Source organism: Nerophis ophidion, linkage group LG27, assembly GCF_033978795.1.
Source record: "Nerophis ophidion isolate RoL-2023_Sa linkage group LG27, RoL_Noph_v1.0, whole genome shotgun sequence".
NCBI lineage: Eukaryota > Metazoa > Chordata > Actinopteri > Syngnathiformes > Syngnathidae > Nerophis > Nerophis ophidion.
Genome location: NC_084637.1, coordinates 4,255,424 through 4,270,272, shown reverse-complemented (window position 1 = coordinate 4,270,272; position 14,849 = coordinate 4,255,424). Strand labels below are relative to the sequence as shown.

The following is a 14,849-nucleotide window of genomic DNA, read 5'->3' as shown; positions in this document are numbered from 1 at the left end:
AGGCTAAGGCAAAATATCCAGATATATATGTGGTGTATCATCACATGGCCTAAAAATATTGAGATATTAATAAAAGGCCATATTGCCCAGCCCTAGCACAGTATGTATCAGGGGTCACCAACGCTGTGCCCACTGGCCTGTTCTAAAAATAGCTCAAATAGCAGCACTTAACAGTGAGCTGCCTCTATTTTTTAAATTGTATTTATTTACTAGCAAGCTGGTCTCGCTTTGCTCAACATTTTTAATTCTAAGAGAAACAAAACTCAAATAGAGTTTTGAAAATCCAAGAAAATATTTTAAAGACTTGGTCTTCACTTGTTTAAATAAATTCATTTATTTTTTTACTTTGCTTCTTATAACTTTCAGAAAGACAATTTTAGAGAAAAAATACAACCTTTAAAATGATTTTAGGATTTTTAAACACAGAGACCTTTTTACCTTTTAAATTCCTTCCTCCTCTTTCCTGACAATTTAACTCAATGTTCAAGTAAATTTATTATTTTTTATTGTAATCAATAATAATAAATACATTGTCATCTAATTCTTCATTTGAGGTTCAGTTTTTTCGACGAAGAATATTTGTGTAATAGCTCTTCAAACTTATTATGATTAAAATTAAAAAAAAATTATTCTGGCAAATCTAGAAAATATGTAGAATCAAATTTAAATCTTATTTCAAAGCCTTTTGAATTTATTTTTAAATTTTTGGTCTGGAAAATCGAGATGATTTGTCTTTGTTAGAAATATAGCTTGGTCTAATTTGTTATATATTCTAACAAAGTGCAGATTGGATTTTAACCTATTTAAAACATGTCATCAAAATTCTAAAATTAATCTTAATCAGGAAGAATTACTAATGATGTTCCCTAAATTATTTTTTTTATTTTTTCAAAAAGGTTCGAATTAGCTAGTTTTTTCGTCTTTTTTTCAGTTGAATTTTGAATTTTAAAGACTTGAAATTGAAGATAAACTATGTTTCAAAATTTAATTTTCATTTTTTTCATGTATTCTCCTCTTTTAAACTGTTCAAGTAAGTGGTTTTTTCATCATTTATTCTCTACAAAAAACTTTCCATAGAAGGAAAACAAATGTCTGACGGAATGACAGACAGAAATACCCTTTTTTGGGGGTATATTTATTTCCCTGGGGGGGGTTGCCCACATATGTGGTCCTCTCCAAGGTTCTCATAGTCCTCATTGTCAACGACGTCCCACTGGGTGTGAGTTTTCCTTGCCCTTATGTGGGCTCTACTGAGGATGTCGTTGTGGTTTGTGTTGTGGTTTGTGCAGCCCTTTGAGACACTAGTGATTTAGGGCTATATAAATGAACATTGATTGATTGATTGATATATTTATTGTGAGAAATCATTAAGATGATAAGTGTTTCCTCAAAGATAAATATCATTAATTATTAATAATAACATATAGTTAAAGGTAAATTGAGCAAATTGGCTATTTCTGGCAATTTATTTAAGTGTGTATCAAACTGTTAGCCCTTTGCATTAATCAGTACTCAAGAAGTAGCTCTTGGTTTCAAAAAGGTTGCTGACCCCTGCTGTATATAAGTACAAAATATAAAGATCGCAAACTGAATGAAAAATTGCATTTCCTTTTTTTTCCCTCAAAATCGTGCAGCCCTAGATGAGGATATTGTGCACTCACTGTATGTTCTTCTCCAGGTGGGAGCGCTACGTCCTCACCAGCGATGCTCGGGTTCAGGAGACACAGCTCAAACTACCCGGGAGCGCAGTCGTCTATGCAACTGGACACATACTATGGAGACAACAGTTTACACAAACGTCAGTACACAGGTTGGTAAGAATAAGAATGTGTGGGCCATGTAGAAGTCTGTGAGAGCAAGGGTGTCCACACTTTTCCACCTTGCATACAGAACAGTTGGATGGGAGGGCCCACTTTGAACATGTTGTTCATTAAAGTGTAATGTAAGTGCTTCCAAATAGTGGGGCAAGCCTTCCTCAATGGGCGCTGTCTGGGAGAGGCAGGAGGACAGCCTTTCCATGCTTGAACAATACACACGACTCCAGCTAGGTGGCGGTAGTGCTTGCTGGCTGCATGTTGACACTGTTTATAAAGGTTTGTTGGTAGCAAGAGTTTGACATTTTAAGGGAAGACTCAGTTTTGATGCCATATAGCCAAAGTACTGATTCCCTGTATGGGGTTTGAACTCAGTACCCTTGTATTAGGAGCCCACAGTGTTGACCATTGAGCTATCCTGTGTCCCATTAAGGTTTGTCTTTCGCTAATGTACAAATGTAATCAGTGAACTATGATCGAGGCGAAACAAAAAAGAAGATTTGAACCCAGTAGTACTGCGTGAGAGGTAGCAGTCTTAACCATTGAGCTGTCCTGGGTCTTGTTGTGACAAGATTGTTCTTAATATACAAATGCAATCATTTAACTATGATAGGTGAAACAAAAAAGTAGTTATTCCAAGTTATGGATTTGAAACCAGTTTTACTGATTAAGCTACCCTCAGTCTTGTTGTAAGTGTAGTCTGGCTCATTCACTAATATTCTCGTGACACCTGTTGCAGTGAACTATGTCTGTTACTACATAATATATGTACTTGCAGGGTGTATATTGTACATGTTACATATTGTTATGAAGGTGTCTGTTACTACACTAAGTATATACTTGCCGTGTGTATATAAAACATACTACGTATATATATATATATATATATATACATACATATATACATATATATATATATACATACATATATACATATATATATAAATACATATATATATATATACACATACATATATATATACACATACATATATACATATATATAAATACATATATATATATATATATACATATATATAAATACATATATATATATATATATATATATATATACATATACATATATATACATACATATATATAAATATATATACATATATACTTGCAGTGTGTATATTGTACATATTACAAATTATAAAGGTGTCTGTTACCATGTTATATTCATACTTGCAGTGTGTATATTTTACATATTTTTATGGTGTCTGTTACTACATTATATATATATATATATATATATATGTATATATATATATATATATATATATATATATATATGTATATATATATATATATATACTTGCAGTATGTATGTAAAACGTTGAAAAGTTGTTTTATCGAGGGCTCCCATAAGCTGCATCTTGGAAGCGTTTTTTATCATCTAAAAAACAAAACAAAGATGTGTGTTATTGTCTCAAGTATTGTGAACGATAGGCAAAATTCCCAAAAAGTACATTCCTCCTTTAAAATGTGTTTCGTTGCCGTTACAACTTTGACCACAGCATCAGTTGCTCTGTAGGACGGCACTTTCCATCCTTTTCAGCAGACTACATTGCCAAAATCATTAAGCTCTCACGCGAGAGCCGCCCAGGAACGGGGTCATACGAACACCTTCCCAACTGTAATCAACCTTTTTGAGCCGTTGCTATCGTCTGTGACTTTGTGTTTGTGATTATTCAGGGTCAGACAAGACGACACCTTATTTCATCGACACATACTGCTCACAGTCTGGAGACAAGCTGAGAAGGTCCCAGGTAAGAAGACATTAAAGTTATAGTACATGCATGTCTTTTTTTTAAAAATCATAATACTTTGCCTTCCAAGCACCCGGAGCAATTCTACGACGAACCCGACAGGAAGAACTACAACAGACTATACTTGTCGTCCCCGCACGGTTACGGCGTGGAGCACTTGGACGGCGAGCCGGTCCACCTGACCCCGTCCTCTCCTGACGGCTACAACGGCCAGGCGCTCCAGTTTAAAGCCAACACCAACTACGTGGATTTCTACTCCACCACGCGCAGGCCTTCAAACCGGGCCAACAAGTTTACCGGCTCCCCCGACTCCTGGGTGTAAAAAAAACTAAAGTGTTTGTCCGTGCGTGAACATCTGTGTTTCTGGGTGGAAAGGTCCGGAGCGCCAAGAACTGTGTGCACCTTTGGTGTTGAACTCGTGCTGAAAGGTCAGGGCTGGTCTTCCTTCATGCAGCTTTGAATACAAACCAAAACGGCGTCTTGTCTCGTGACCTTTAAGAAAAACGGCGAGAACGCGGAGAGATGCTGAGTCAGTAAGCAGCTGACTAACAAAATGCTGATTTCATCAAAAGGTGCCAAAGACGGGAGGTCAAAGGTGTTTTAGTAAGCCGAGCCCTGACTTTAGTGTTTGTCTAATGCCATCCTTTATCTCTGGGGTACGACTGTGCCTACTTGTTGGCTTCATCACGTGAATACGTCACACTTAGAAGGATCAGAGTGATGTTTAAAATGTCATCCGCCCAGGTTTTAAGACGTCTTTCAAAGGAGAACTCTTGGCATTTATGTCTGTTGACCGGAAGGAAGTGCAGTATATCATCGAGTACGTGCAACATATCTATTTGTAAAGATGCCATGTTGAAACCGTCCTGTTGCATTGTTGTATTCCAGCTGTGAGACTTTTTATGTGACAGTGTGAGGAAGATTTTTCTATTATTTCCACTCATTTTATCTGTGATCTGACCAGGATAGCCAGGCTATCTCTTCGTCAAATATGGCTGCTGCTGATTATGTATGCTATGTTACAAATGAAAATATGACTAGGGATTAAAGATTATGTGATACAATATGGTAAATAAACAAAATATTGTGTATTTATTTAAGTCACTGCATCTGGTGTGGGTATAAATAATTCCCTCGGGTTGCACACAGTCACTCTTCCACTGCCCACGCCGTCCCAAAGTACTTTTTTACACTCAAAGTGTTTACAAAGTTCAAAGAAGAAAATATTTATATAAATCTTGCATCTTTCATCTCATTATGTGAATCACAACTTATACACAACTATTTATTCATAAGTATTTTATTATTTATCTACTTGGTTTGGTTGTGTTACGGATCGAGCACAGCAAGTGAACGGAATTTAAATGTGTTAACTGCTATCAGATTGAAAAAGGGGTCGAGAATTAAATAAACTACTCCTTTTCGGACATGATGACAAACCGGATATATGTGATGTACAATTATGTAATTGTATGCATGTTCAAAATAATGACAGGGACAATGGAAATTTATATCTGTCGACTGTACTTTATTAAATAAAAATAACAAGACTAGTTCATTTAGTAGTTAAAGGCCTACTGAAATGAGATTTTCTTATTCAGACGGGTATAGCAGGTCCATTCTATGTGTCATACTTGATCATTTCACGATATTGCCATATTTTTGCTTAAAGGATTTAGTAGAGAACATCGACGATAAAGTTCACAACTTTCGATGCTAAGACAAAAGCCTTGCCTCTACCGGAAGTCGCAGACGATGACGTCACATGTGTGAGGGCTACTCACATATTTACATTGCTTTTAATGAGAGCCTCTAACAAAACGTGCTATTCGGACCAAGAAAACAACTTCCCCATTAATTTGAGCGAGGATGAAAGATTTGTGTTTGAGGATATTGATAGCGACAGACTAGAAAAAAAAACGCGATTGCATTGGTACGGATTCCGATGTTTTTAGACATATTTACTAGGTTAATTCATGGAAATCCCTTATCTTTCTATTGTGTTGCTAGTGTTTTAGTGAGTTTAATAGTACCTGATAGTCGGAAGGGTGTCTCCACGGGTGTCCTGACGCGCAGGGTCTCAGGGGAGTCGACGGCAGCTATGGACGGCACAAGCTCAGCTTTTCTCCGGTAAGAAGCGACTTTTTAACCACAATTTTCTCACCAAATCCTGCTGGTTGATCTTTGGTCGGGATCCATGTTGGCTTGACCGCGCTCTGATCCAGGAATTTTAAACAAGGAATCACCGTGTGTTTGTGTGGCTAAAGGTACGCCAGCTGCACTGAAACAGACAAACAGGCAAAATTCAGAGGGTCATAAAGTCGGCACAAAAAAATCATCGGCTGTCCCCTGCCCTCCCTGAAGGACTTACACGACTCCCGTTGCCTCAAGAAAGCAAAAAGCATTACCAAAGACAGCACACACCCTGGCTTCCACCTGTTCGACCTGCTACCATGAGGCAGGCGCTACAGGTGCATCAGAGCCAGAATAAACAGGCTCAGCGACAGCTTCTTTCCCAAAGCTGTCACCATGTTGAACTCTAACTTATAATAATAATAATAATTCACCCCTATACAATATCATACCCTACTGTGCAATACTACCCTTCCAGTGCAATACGTCCGTCACTGATTATTTATTACTTTGGTACTCCTGTCTTGGTCTGTATATTGTACAGTATTTGTATTTTGTACTTCTATAGTGTTTTGTATATTGTACAGAATTGCTTATTATTTTTATTGGATAGTAGTCTGTTTATTTCAATTGTTAGTTTTTTCCTTTTTACCTCATGTCATTTATTTCACCCCATATTTGTTCCCACTACCGCACCTTAAGTTGGAGTCTTTAATCTCGTTATATGCAAATATGACAATAAAGTTCATTCTATTCTATTCTAAAGGTTAAAGCTTCCCAACTCCATCTTTCTACTGTGACTTCTCCAATATTGAAACAAATTGCAAAAGATTCAGCAACACAGATGTCCAAAAATCTGTACAATTATGCCGTTAAAGCAGACGACTTTTAGCTGTGTGTGTGTGCAGCGCTCATACTTCCTAAAAACCCTTGCGTACACGTCATCATTACACGACGTTTCGAAGACGAAACTCCCGGGAAATTTAAAATTTTAATTTTGTAAACTAAAAAGGCCGTAATGGCATGTGTTGCAATGTTAATATTTCATCATTGATATATAAACTATCAGACTGCGTGGTCGCTAGTAGTGGCTTTCAGTAGGCCTTTAAGGGGACGGGGGGTATTAGGATGACAGGGGATGCAAAACAATAACAGTGCAATACGTTTTCATAACATGGTCACTACTGCCTACTTTGTCTTGTTATATTCTTATTTTACTGTTATATTGTTATTCCCATTGTTTTTATTCTTTTTGTAATATTTCTCTATTTTGGTTCCTTCTAAACCCCCATTATTTACTTTTTACTTTTTTTTTTTAATTGATCTCAACTCTGTACACTGCTGCTGGAATTTTAATTTTCCTGAAGGAACTCTCCTGAAGGAATCAATAAAGTACTATCTATCTATCTATCTAAGTTTGTCCTTCTTGGTGTCAAGTTAACATTGTATAAATAAACATGCATTTAATTTGTATTATTCATATTGCCCCTTTAGTGAAAGCTCAGTTTAAAAACATGCATATATATTACAAATATTCCACGCTTTTTTATTTAAATAGTCAAATATTTACTTTGCCCCCTTGTTGCATCAAAATTCACTTGTAGGTGAATTATGAATGTTGTGTCATTCACACAACTACCACTAGATGGTGCTAAAGTGATTTATACGCTGCTATTTGAACAATAACAAGTCACGCGAAATGTAAAAGAATATAAAAGATATTTTCCATTCACGGTAATATTCACGTTTATAAGTGAATGTGTGAAATATTTTTTTAATCAATAATATAGTTAACCCATAAGAACCCAGATATTTTGGTTTTTGTAAATGTTTTTAAAAATATACTTTTTTTAATTTATTTTAAATACAACTATTTAACGCAGGGGTGTCCAAAGTGCGGCCCGGGGGCCATTTGCAGCTAATTGTTGGCCTGCCACACATTCTGGAGATGCCATTGCAAAAATAAATAAAAAAAAAAACATTAAAAAAAGTAGAATGAGGTGAAATCTAACGGGGAAAAGTTGCAATGTTGACACAAAGCTGCCATGCAGGCTGTTTGTTTTTCTTTATTTTGCTCTTATTGCCAATAATGAATTATTGACCTATTTAAGGCTCCAATTACTTCAAATTGTTCACTTTATAATGTTTTATGTGGAAAATATTATGTGCATATACTATGTGGTTGCCATATAAAAAGTGTTTTCTTTGACAAAAGAGCATAAAACCAACAAAATAATAGTTCAAACGTAAAATCCACAGATATATCTGAAGTTGATCTTGTAACTTAAGTGTTGAAAGTAAAACAAATAATAATAAAAATGTGTCACTTTATCAGTGACACCTTTTGGATCCCAAAGATATTTAGTAGGATTTTATTTATTTTTTCACTGTGATTACTCAGAAATAATAATACATATAAAACAATGGTGTCCTGCATTATTGCTCTTTTTAGGGCTTCAATTATAGTTCAGATCAATGTTTGAATGTTTTGGCCAATAGGGTAAAAACTGCATAGTTCAGTTTTACTATAAAAAACTAAGTTGTCTTTGACTAAAAAGGCATAAAACCTTTTTTTTTAACTTTATGTCAACCTGAAGATGATATAGAGATTTATTGTAAGCGTTACATAAAAAATGAAAATAATAATTTGACTTATTTTTAACATTTTAGTGACAGAGACCCTTTATGGTCCCTTGGAGTCCTAAAGGTAAACCATAAAAAAATGTTTATGGTTTGAAAATAAAAAATATCAAAACGGTCCCCGCATGGTTTAATTTTTCCGTGTGAGGCCCTCAGTGGAAAAAGTTTGGACACCCCTGATTTAACATAAACAGGTCAATTACATTGGCGGTTTGTGGTAAACATTTCAAACATACTTTACAATTATGTTTATTACCAAAAATGTGCTTAGAATTTAACAAATAATACGTTACTTCAATTTTTGGAGTGGTTTAATTGCTACTTTTCGAAACAGGTGCAATTTTAAGGGTAAAACGCCGACAAGCGATATTTTCATAACTTATATTATTCGTATTCAGTAAAACGGTGTAACTGTAACGTTTGATATGCTATCAAAGGTAAATTGGTTATACTTGTATACCGCTTTCGAAGCAATTGGGATTGTTAAACAGGTTTAAAGTAATACGTAGTGGAAACACGATTAGCTTTAGCTTACCTGCTACACTGCCATGTTGATGCCGCCATAGCGTGCAAGTCACGTGACTGACACGTCACAGCCGCTTCCGTTCAGGCCGGAAGTTCTTATAAGGACATTTATATAGTTGGCTTGACAACAGCGCTCTACTTTTTGACATTTCACTTGCAGTCTTTTAGAAATGAACACCACGAAAAAAAAAAGCAGAAAACAATCAGCTTGTTCAAGTAAGAGTGACCAGGTTTTTAATATCTTAAAACATCTGTGCAACATTGTTCCAAAATGTTACACCACTGCATGACCTGTAATGTCGCACAATATTTACAACAAAAAAAAAAAGAACGCTGTTTACATCAAACCATTAAAAAAAAAAAAAAGTCCCAAAAATATCAACATAGTGGACTCCAGACAAACTATGTATATCTAGCTCACGTTAATGCCGAAAGAAAGAGGAGCCACCAAGTGCACGTCATACTTCACGCAAGTCTCATCTGTTAAGCATATATTAGTGAGGAAATATATACTCACAGCTTGAAAAATAAAAATACTGATGATAAAAATTTGGAAGAGGACAATTGAAAGAAAAGGACAAAAAAAAAAAAGTAGAGCTCAACACACAGTCAAAGGCAGCAAACAGAGCAGGTCACCACACAAACACACCCGGAGGCAGAATGAACTTTACCCAAAAAGCTTTGTGTCCACAGCTGGACTATTTCCTCCCCATCGAGTACAGTGCAAGCATCTGTAAAGCACAACTTTTGACGACGTTTAGCTTTCGCTCGAGTGAGAGATTGACCTTCATTGCTGCTACCAAATGTCTTCAAGTTGCCCAGGACGTCTCGTACAGTACGATTGCTGACAGCGCGTGCATGGTTGCTGTGATTCAGCCGGACCTCAAGGCTCCTCGGTGCAGATTTGTTCGAGAAAAGGGACAAACATCTGGTTGGAGCGGAAGTACAGGTGTGGAAGCATAAACAGACAAAGAAAAGGTCAAGTAACGAGAGGTTTAGCGTGAAAGTACCGGCAAAGGTACTTTGGTTACTGTATGGAAATGACATGATGGCTCTTGTGAGCATCTGAAGCAGCTTTGTTAGAGGTGAACTGTTGATCTCCACTCATTGGTTTATTGCACTCGTTTCATTCTGTACGACTTCAGCTCGTTGCTCGCAATCTGACTCAACAAGTCACGACGTCTCCTTCGGAGCGAGTAGTGTAAAAACGTCATTTATTACCAACATAGGCAGCGGTCCCGCCTTCTCACAGGAGCACTTTCATAAATAAGACATTGTGGAACAAAAACAAGTAGCCTCGCTGTCAAAGTGTTTTCTGTTAAGTTCTTAAATAAAAAGGGAAATATGCCCCGATGACTGAATAAGTAATCTGGTCTTCTGTTAAAACAAAACATACATATACATATATAAGGCTTGAGTTTTCAACTCTTGGTAGTGTTATTGCCATCTAGCACATTTGTAAAGCTTAAAATAAATATGAAGAACTGTACAGAAATAATTTACAACAAGCACAAAATAAAAGACAAAACAGAAGGCCTCTAAAATGTGAGAATGGTTCACCCCTCTGGAGCGTCACTCTTGATCATCTTAACGTCAACTGACGACATGACAGTCACGAAGGGGAAAAAAGATGACATTCCAATGACAAAAAAAGCAAGAACCCTCCAGGATTTCACAGGAATTTTTGTAAATGTTGCAGCCTAAAACGCCAGATTTTGCGCGGCTTTAAGACCCATTTCTCTCAAGTCCATTACATAGGATTGTGATTTTGCGAAGTTGTTACACACGTGCTTGAAATTATTGGTGGGTTTATGCCAAAGAAGGAAAGACGCACAAAAATGACAGGACTTTTTTGACCCTTAGGCATTCTTCAGTGTTTTTGGTCAGTGTCCAATTGGAGGACTCTTAACCTGCCACTGAGACCAAGCTTTTACTTTTACTCCAAAATGCCTTGATAATCCTATTTTTTAAAGGTTATCAATGCTTCATTTAGGCATCAGTGAACATGAAGCTGATGAGACATTGTAGCTTGTTAATTTTTGTTTTTGAAATTTCAATTTTTTGAAGCAACTACTTACGTCAGTTTCTAGTTTTTGTGTAACCATTATGTGTTTTCCCATTTTTCTTTCTTTCAGAGAGGATGGCTACAAATGTATCCATGTCTGCATGTAATCGTCAAGTTACAGTTATTTAGCGACAATCGTCAAAAAGTTATGGGTGGATTTTGACGAGACTTTTAGGAAATTACATAAATGAAGGTTAATGGAGATATGGAGGCGATAGAGGACGATAAAATGCCGGACAAACAGATTTAAGAACACCTTTTACCCGAGAACAATAGTGTCGCTGAACACAGAACAAGAATGTGAGTTGTGTGCTTGCTATTTTTATGTATTATTATGAATTTGCACTAAATTAGTTTTTGCTTACGATTTTGTTGTACAATGAAAATAAAGATCTATTCTATTCTATTCTGTTAAGGGACCCATGATTACGTTTTAGGGTGATCCTGATTATTTCTACTATGTTACCTTATGTTTACATTACAAGGCTGAACTTTTCTGTGTGTCTTCTAACGTCCCCGCCTCCACCCATTGAGACAAAGAGTGGAAAACTAACAAAAGGGTTCACTCCGTTTAGATTTCAGGCCTCTAGAAAAGAAACACGCCCAAGTGCTACGAGCGATGCAAAGAGTGAACCCTCTTATAGCCTGTTTAGAAGCAACAGACAAACAAAACCAAGTAGTTTCAGTTATCCCTTGATTGGTTGGGGTTTGTCTGTCTGTCAGTTAAAACCATAGCTCAAAAATTTTGTGTTCCAACTTTCAGGAAATACCAGAAATTGGATAAGGAATAAGCGATTCCATTTTGGGGGTGATCAGGATCACAGTTTGGATTCAAAATATGTTTTTAAAGATACTTTATTATTGGGAGGTAGCGGCTGCACTGCTTTTTAACCGAGGGTTTAAGTGTTCTATGTAACTGAGTCACATGGTCACTTTAAGTATTGCATATTTATTGAAGAGCCGCCATAATTTGACAAATAAGCATTTATTTTGAGAGTTGTACCTCCATTTTACCACCAGGGGGAATTGTTATCTCAGTGAGTAAGTTGGTAAAGCAGGCATACTGCTCAGCTTCAGTCAGCTACTGCACATCTTATAATGTTTGTGTGCTTTACAGCAGTGGTTCTCAAATGGGGGTATGCGTACCCCTGGGGGTACTTGAAGGTATGCCAAGGGGTATGTAAATTTTTTTTAAATATTCTAAAAATATCAACAGTTCAAAAATCCTTTATAAATATATTTATTGAATAATACTTCAACAAAATATGAATGTAAGTTCATAAACTGTGAAAGAAATGCAACAATGCAATATTCAGTGTTGACAGCTAGATTTGTTTGTGGACATGTTCCATAAATATTGATGTTAAAGATTTCTTTTTTTGTGAAGAAATGTTTGGAATTAAGTTGATGAATCCAGATGGATCTCTATTACAATCCCCATAGAGGGCACTTTAAGTTGATGATTACTTCTATGTGTAGAAATATTTATTTATATTTGAATCACTTGTTTATTTTTCAACAAGTTTTTATTTTTTTTTTACATCTTTTTTTCCAAATAGTTCAAGAAAGACCACTACAAATAAGCAATATTTTGCACTGTTATACAATTTAATAAATCAGAAACTGATGACACAGTGCTGCATTTTACTTCTTTATCTCTTTTTTTTTCAACCAAAAATGCTTTGCTCTGATTAGGGGGTACTTGAATTAAAAACAATTTCACAGGGGGTACATCACTGAAAAAAGGTTGAGAATCACTGCTTTACAGGACCACAATCTTTCTACTGGCAACACATTTGCTGGCTGTTACGTGTTCCATCTGCTGCTATTTTGAAATATTTGACTGTTGTGCAACTGTTATTTTCCTGGCGTGCTTTTATTTTGAAAGATGAGTTATGCCAATGTTGCCAGTTAAAAAGTGCTTATCGATCATAAACATTTGTTTGGGGGTAAACTTATTGAGAACATTGGGTAACTGTTGAAAGCGATTTCAAGTGGTGATTTGTGTTGCTAAATGAAAGCCGATAACAGATGACACATGGATATCTGTCAACGTAAACAAGGACGTGAGGATATGGGTGGAGCAAGCGGGGCAATCGCAGGCGCACATTTGTTCGATCGATTAGCCAAAAGGTGCAGAGAAACTGCGGGAATTTGACAAATTTGAGAGGCTGCAAATTATTAGAGGGGATTGGTTGAATTGGCACGATTGCAACGTCACAAAATCCTGGAGGGTCTGACAAAGGTTCTAAATGATGGAACAACCTGCTAAGCTTTTCCAGCTTGGGTTCTTCTAACAATTTGTGGAATTCAACCAAACCAAACCAAAAAAAACAAATCCAAAATGCAAAACAAATCAATGTCATCACAATGACGATGGCAATTGTATGCTCTGCGATGAAGATTTACCAACATGAACACTCTCTGCTGGTAAAGTTCATTCTGTCTTTTTTTTTTTTTCCAATGAACACTTTCTGGTAAGAAGTAACTGAGAACGTTTTTCTGCTGCACGTGTACAAAAACAAACTCAAAGCAACCGTCTTACTGTTTGTCATATAAAAGCCGTTTTCAGTATTTATCGCTCACGTGCGGTCCTATGCAATCGCACGTCTGAATAGAAACCAAGACATTGGTACACTTCTGCTTTGTTTTTGTACAACAAAAGATAAAATGTGCATTAAGTACGCTTGTACATTACATTTACAATATTTACATACATTTCTTCATAATTTTACATTTCAGGATTACCTATTTACATAATGAAAATGTATCAGAAATATTTGGACTGTCTATTTTTCTTAAATATGTAAGGTAATGCTCAGGTTTTTTTCTGTTTTTACTATTTTATACAAAAAAAAAAAAAAAAAAATAGTTCAGTGAGCTGTAGATCAATTGCAACCTTTTCACGATGGTTCTCTCAATTTGTTCACTTTCTACAGTTAAAACTGCACCGGTGATTGGAAGTTCCAGCACCTTGAGTCAGTGAGTCAAGTCGATGATGTCATGGAGGGGCGAGGGAACACGCGGCGTCCATGTGTAGCACCTGGGACAGCTCAGACGTCAGCGAGGCACCTCCGGAGGTTTTGAGGACCACAACACAATCATTGTTATCTGGAGATCTTCCTCCTCTTGGGCTTAGGCGCCTTCATTGGCCTATCTCTTGGCGGGATCTGGTGGCGGAGAAGAACATGAATGTGGGCGAATGAAAGGCAACACAGGTGTTCACTTATTGGACTCACAGTCGACATCTTATCCAGCTCACTCATGGCCTCGTGGATAGCAGCTTCCAAGTGATTATTCAGTTTCCCCGGCCTAGTGAACAAACATTTATGTATGATCAGTGACATCTCAGCAAATCTAGTGGGATCTGTACAAGTTCGACGGAAACTGTAGCTGTGTCTCACTTATCAAAAACCCAGTCCATGCGGTCAACAAAGTGTGGGGTGCTGGCGAGAGTCCTACAGCAGCGATATGAATTGGGACGGTTAAGCGTCGGACGCTGTTGAGGTGGGTGGGGTTTGGTGGTAGCGGGGGGTGTATTTTGTAGCGTCCCGGAAGAGTTAGTGCTGCAAAGGGTTCTGGGTATTTGTGTTTATGTTTTGTTACGGTGGGGATGTTCTCCCGAAATGTGTTTGTCATTCTTGTTTGGTGTGGGTTCACAGTGTGGCGCACACTTGTAACAGTGTTAAAGTTGTTTATACGGCCACCCTCAGTGTGACCTGTATGGCTGTTGACCAAGTATAGATTGCATTCTCACATGTGTGTGTAGAAGCTGCATATATTATGTGACTGGGCTGCCACGCTGTTTGTATGGAGGAAACGCGGACGTGACGACAGGTTGTACAGGACGTGTAGAGTGCCTTTAAAGGGGAACATTATCACCAGACCTGTGTAAGCGTC

At 36.9% G+C, this 14,849-nt stretch overlaps 2 protein-coding genes and 1 long non-coding RNA gene across 9 annotated transcripts in view; 1 reads left to right on the top strand and 2 right to left on the bottom strand.

Annotated features, from left to right (window-relative positions):
• LOC133544550 (plakophilin-4-like) overlaps positions 1–4,677 on the top strand; it is a 63,001-nt gene extending 58,324 nt beyond the window's left edge. The window contains exons 20-22 of the mRNA XM_061890024.1: positions 1,679–1,810; positions 3,513–3,586; positions 3,657–4,677. Coding sequence (XP_061746008.1) covers positions 1,679–1,810; positions 3,513–3,586; positions 3,657–3,908 — 458 coding nt within the window. The 3' untranslated portion in view covers positions 3,909–4,677. The remainder of the gene's footprint in view (positions 1–1,678; positions 1,811–3,512; positions 3,587–3,656) is intronic.
• LOC133544551 (uncharacterized) overlaps positions 1–8,958 on the bottom strand; it is a 20,990-nt gene extending 12,032 nt beyond the window's left edge. For 3 of the 4 annotated variants that reach the window (XR_009804668.1, XR_009804667.1, XR_009804670.1), the window contains exons 1-5: positions 8,895–8,958; positions 5,751–5,867; positions 5,620–5,685; positions 3,989–4,078; positions 1,662–1,772 (exon numbers count right to left, since the gene is read on the bottom strand). This is a non-coding gene — a long non-coding RNA (uncharacterized LOC133544551). The remainder of the gene's footprint in view (positions 1–1,661; positions 1,773–3,988; positions 4,079–5,619; positions 5,686–5,750; positions 5,868–8,894) is intronic. The other variant, XR_009804669.1, reaches the window with a different exon arrangement.
• A 1,123-nt stretch (positions 8,959–10,081) lies between these two features.
• The window catches only part of LOC133544481 (methyl-CpG-binding domain protein 5-like), a 50,626-nt gene continuing 45,858 nt past the window's right edge, over positions 10,082–14,849 (bottom strand). For 3 of the 4 annotated variants that reach the window (XM_061889846.1, XM_061889848.1, XM_061889847.1), the window contains exon 9: positions 10,082–14,261. In XM_061889846.1, coding sequence (XP_061745830.1) covers positions 14,057–14,261 — 205 coding nt within the window. In that variant the 3' untranslated portion in view covers positions 10,082–14,056. The remainder of the gene's footprint in view (positions 14,262–14,849) is intronic. The other variant, XM_061889849.1, reaches the window with a different exon arrangement.